The following is a 4573-nucleotide window of genomic DNA, read 5'->3' as shown; positions in this document are numbered from 1 at the left end:
GTGTGTGGGGGGGGCACTGGCAGGGGGCTGGGAGTGACTGGGCAGGGCTCTCATGGCTGAGCTCACCGTGGTGCTTTCATCTGCTCCTAATTCACTTCTTTAAAAGAAACCCCAAATGTTGTGTTTTCTCTGCACTTTGCACCCCTAGCACAGTGAGGGACAGGGAGGCTGCTGTCACCCCCTCTCTTCCTGCCCCTGCCCCATTTCCAAGCCCCCTGAGCAGCTCCTGCAGGTCCTGGTCAAGGAGTGAAAGTCTCCAAGCTTCCACGTGCTGAAGGAATTCAGTGTGAACTGGAAGAACTGAGCAGGGCCTGAGCTCAGTTGCAGTACCACGCACCGGGGAGTTGCCCTTCGAGTGTGCTGGGGGGTTGTGGTGCTCCCTGGGGTGGGGGTCCCTGCACCCCCAGGCGTGCTGGGGGCTTCTGGTTCTGCAGGGGATGGCGGTCCCTGCACCCCCAGGTCTGGCACGTCACCGTGCCCTGGCAGGAGGCTGAGCCAGGTCCTGGTGCTGCCCCACAGGATGCGGCTGAGCCCAGGGAGGAAGTGGGGAGTGAGGGCCTGGCAGCCAGCCCAAGCCCAGGCAACGTGGAGGACATGTATGAGCTGCTGGAGAAGCTGGGCAGGTGAGCAGGAATCCGGGCAGGTGAGCAGGAATCTGGGCAGGTGAGCAGGGATCTGGGCAGGTGAGTGGGATCCGGGGGGATCTGGGCAGGTGAGTGGGAGCCGGGCAGGTGAGTGGGATCTGGGCAGGTGAGCAGGAATCCGGGGAGGTGAGTGGGATCTGGGCAGGTGAGTGGGATCCGGGCAGGTGGGTGGGATCCACCACGGGTGAGCAGGCTGCAGGCAGGTGAACACAGTGCAGGCAGGGCTCCAGGCAGGGTAAGCGGGGTGCAGGCAGGGATCCCAGCTCCACCGGAGCCCCAGAGGTGCCCGGATTTCTGGGTTCTTCCCCCGGCCTGGGGTCAGCCCAGCAGTGGCCCAGCCCAGCTCTCGCTGCAGCGGTCACTTTGGCGTGGTGAGGCTCTGCCGCGAGCGCAGCACTGGCACCTTCTACGCCGCCAAGTTTGTGAAGACGCGACGGTGCTGGGGCAGCCGCCTGGGGCTGGAGCGGGCACAGGTGGAGCGGGAGGTTACCATCCTCCGCCAGCTCAACCATCCCAACATCATGCGGCTCCATGACCTCTTCGCCAGCAGAGCTGAGGTGGTGCTCGTCCTGGAGCTGTGAGTTTTATTTCCCTCTTTATTCCCCTTTTTCCCCCTTCCCCCCCCTTTTTTCTCTTTTTTCCCCCCCTTTCCCTCCTTTTTTCTCCTTTTTCCCTCCTTTTTCCCCCCTCTTTCCCCTTTTCCCCCCCTTTTCCCCCCTCTTTTCCCCCCCTTTCTCCCCCTTTTTCCCTCCTTTTCCCCCTTTTTCCTGGCTGAGGCGAGGGGGACCCCCTTTTCACACCACGTGTTGGAGGTGGCCGAGCTCCCCTGTCCCCACCCTGCGCAGGATCAGCGGTGGGGAACTCTTTGACTTCATTGCGGAGAAGGAGATGCTGTCAGAGGAGGAGGCCATCGAGTTCCTGGGGCAGATCCTGTGTGGGGTGGAATACCTGCATGCTCGCCTCATCGCCCACTTCGACCTCAAGGTGCCCACGGGGACCCCGCCATCCTCGCTCCCTGAGGATCCAGGGGCTGCCAGGCATCTCCAGAGCCCTGCTCCCATCCTTGCCAGCTTCCCAGGGTGCTGCTGCACCCCTCGCCACCCCTCCATCACCCCGCTGTGCCCGGCCCTGTTCCCACAGCCCGAGAACATCATGCTGCAGGAGAAGGACGTCCCCAAGCCCTGGATCAAGATCATCGATTTCGGGCTGGCGCAGCAGCTGGAGGATGGCATCACCTTCAGGAGCCTCTGTGGAACCCCCCAGTACATCGGTACAGGGCTGGCACATCCCGGGGGGTCCCTGCACAGCTCTGCTCTGGGGGTGCAGCTGGGCTGCTCTGGGGGGCCACAGCAAGGCGACTCCTGGGGTGGTGGCGGGACCCCCAGACATGCAGGGAGGGAGGTGGCAGGATGGCGCTGTCCCTCTGATGTGCCACCCTGGCTCTGTGTTTGCCCCCAGCTCCCGAAGTGATTAATTATGAGCCGCTGAGCCTCGCGACCGACATGTGGTGAGGAGTCGGGACCTGGGGGCAACAGGCTGAGCTGGTGGGTGGGGAGGGGCCCCCCGGGTGCCACAAGGCATGGGGGGGGCCCAGGGAGGGCAGCGCCTGACCCCCACCTCTGACTTTCAGGAGCATCGGAGTCATCACGTACATTCTGTGAGTTTGGGGCAGTGCTCCCTGTGGCTGGGGGAAACTGAGGCACAGGGACACTATGGGTGCTGGGGTGGCCGAGCTGGTGCTGTGCTGGCACTCAGTGGCTCTGTTGTGTCCCCACAGGCTCAGTGGCCTGTCCCCCTTCCAGGGTGAGACGGATGCTGAGACCCTCTCCAACGTTGTGGCTGGCGCCTACGAGTTTGAGGAGCGCTGCTTCAGCCAGACCTCTGAGATGGCCAAAGACTTCATCTGCCAGCTGCTGGTGAAGGAGCCAGAGTGAGGCCCCATCCCTGTCCCTTCCATCTCCCTCCCGTCTCTGCCCCCATCTCCACCTCTGTTATCTCCACCTTCAACATCCCCATCCCCATCTTCATCACCCCCATCCCCATCTCCATCCTATCCTGTCCCCAACCTTATCTTCATCCCCACCCCCACCTCCATCATCCCCATCTCTCTTTCCATCCCTATCCCCATCCCCATCCCAATCCCATCCCCATCTCCATCTCATCCTCATCTCCATCTCATCCTCATCTCCATCTCCATCATCTCCATCTCATCTCTGTTTTCACCCCCATCCCATCTCATCCCATCCCACCCCACCTCACCCCATCCCCATCTCCACCTCCACCTCCACCTCCACCTCCACCTCCACCTCCACCTCCATCTCCACCTCCATCTCCATCTCCATCTCCATCTCCATCTCCATCTCCATCTCCATCTCCATCTCCATCCCATCCTTATCTCCATCCCATCTCTATTTCCATCTTCATCTCTTCCACATCTCCATCCCCATCATCTCCACGTCCATCTGGTTCCCTTCTCTGTCCCCACCAGCATCATCCCCATCTCCCCATCCCCATGGTGGATGTGCAGGGACCCCCCTACCCCACCTCCTCCTTTGTGCCGCAGGCAGCGCATGACAGCAGCCGAGTGCCTGGTCCACCCCTGGATCAAGGTGAGAGGCACAGGCAGGGGATGGGTGCCGGACCCCTGGGAGCGGGGTGGGGACACGGTGCCAGTGCCGTGTCCTTGCCCCCGCAGCCCCTGAGCAGGAAGCAGGCGCTGAACCGGAGCTGTTCCTCCATCAACATGAGAAACTTCCGCAAGTTCAACGCTCGGAGGAAGTGGAAGGTGAACGGGTGCCCGGTTGTGGGGTCCCCTCACCCCTGAGTGCCCTGGGGAGCTCAGGCTGGGCTCCATCCCAAGGCTGGCTCCATCTCAGGGATGGTTGTAGTGCTGTGGTGGGGGGGGGGTAGAGCTGGGGAGGGACCCCCACCTCGGACCCCCTCCCCTCCTGTCCCCCAGCTCTCCTACAACACAGTGTCCGCCTGCAACCGGCTGTGCCGCACGCGGCTGCTCTGCGACCTCGGGAAGGAGGACGAGGAACTGGTGAGCCCCCAGCAGCTCCCAGACCCGGCCCAGCACGGGCTGGGGAGGGGGGAGAAGGATTTGCGGAGTCTGTCTCAGTTTCCCGCTATGGCAGCACCCTCTATGCTGCAGGCCCCCTGTTTTGGGCAGGAGGGGCAGAGAGTGGGACCCCCCTGTTGCTGGGATGGGATGAGGGAAGTGTGGTGGGGGGCTTGGCCAGAGATGGGGGCATCGGATAGCGTGGGGTGCTGTGCAGTGGCTGTGCGATGAGGGTTGTCGCCACCTGGGGTGCCCTCTCCTCTGGGGGGGACTCTCTCTCCGGGGGAAGTGCTGTGCCTGCCCTGCAGCCCCCCTGTGCCCCCAGCGCTGCTGTGAGAGCGACCAAGAGGAGGAGAGGAGCCCCCACACTGCGCTGCTGCGCCGGCGGAGAAGCAGCTGCTCCTGAGCTCCTCCAAAAAAACACAGGACCCCCGCGAGAGGAGCCTTGGGGGTCCCTCATCGCCGCATCCGAGGGGGTGGGAGCACTGTCCAGCCCCAGTGCTCCCAGTTCCATGGCGTTGGAGGGTCACTGGGGCATCAGGACCCCGCTCCTGCCCCCAGGCTTTGCTGCAGGGGAGCTCGCGCTGCCCCGGGGCTGGGGCTCTCCTCCCTGCTTTGTCCTAATGAGAAAAATAAATGTCACCTCTTCCTCTATCCTCTTCTGCTGCTTCTCCTGCTTCTCCTGCTTCTCCTTCCCCTTAAGGGCGGCTCGTCACAGCCAGGCAGGTGCTGAGTGCCCGCAGCTTCCTCCCTCACTGGAGGGCTGCTGCTCTGTGGGGACCCCGAAGTCGCGGGGTCCTGGCACCCCAGATTCACCCCGTGAGGCAGAGTGACCCTTAAGCCGTCCCTTCGGTGCTGCTCCGGGGGG

At 63.2% G+C, this 4573-nt stretch overlaps 1 protein-coding gene across 1 annotated transcript in view; it reads left to right on the top strand.

Moving 5' to 3' along the window:
* LOC103611291 (death-associated protein kinase 2) overlaps positions 1-4359 on the top strand; it is a gene marked incomplete at its 5' end in the record, with an annotated part of 6095 nt that extends 1736 nt beyond the window's left edge. The window contains 11 exons of the mRNA XM_017727854.1: positions 520-623; positions 1000-1221; positions 1490-1628; positions 1785-1914; positions 2103-2151; positions 2275-2301; positions 2422-2574; positions 3208-3253; positions 3340-3429; positions 3604-3687; positions 4031-4359. Of these exons, the coding sequence (XP_017583343.1) occupies positions 520-623; positions 1000-1221; positions 1490-1628; positions 1785-1914; positions 2103-2151; positions 2275-2301; positions 2422-2574; positions 3208-3253; positions 3340-3429; positions 3604-3687; positions 4031-4111 (1125 nt within the window). The remainder of the gene's footprint in view (positions 1-519; positions 624-999; positions 1222-1489; positions 1629-1784; positions 1915-2102; positions 2152-2274; positions 2302-2421; positions 2575-3207; positions 3254-3339; positions 3430-3603; positions 3688-4030) is intronic.
* Positions 4360-4573: the final 214 nt, after the last annotated feature.

Source organism: Corvus brachyrhynchos, unplaced genomic scaffold (genome assembly GCF_000691975.1).
Source record: "Corvus brachyrhynchos isolate BGI_N302 unplaced genomic scaffold, ASM69197v1 scaffold122, whole genome shotgun sequence".
Lineage (NCBI taxonomy): Eukaryota > Metazoa > Chordata > Aves > Passeriformes > Corvidae > Corvus > Corvus brachyrhynchos.
The sequence above is the reverse complement of the archived record's forward strand: the minus strand, read 5'-3'. Positions and strand labels throughout refer to the sequence as shown.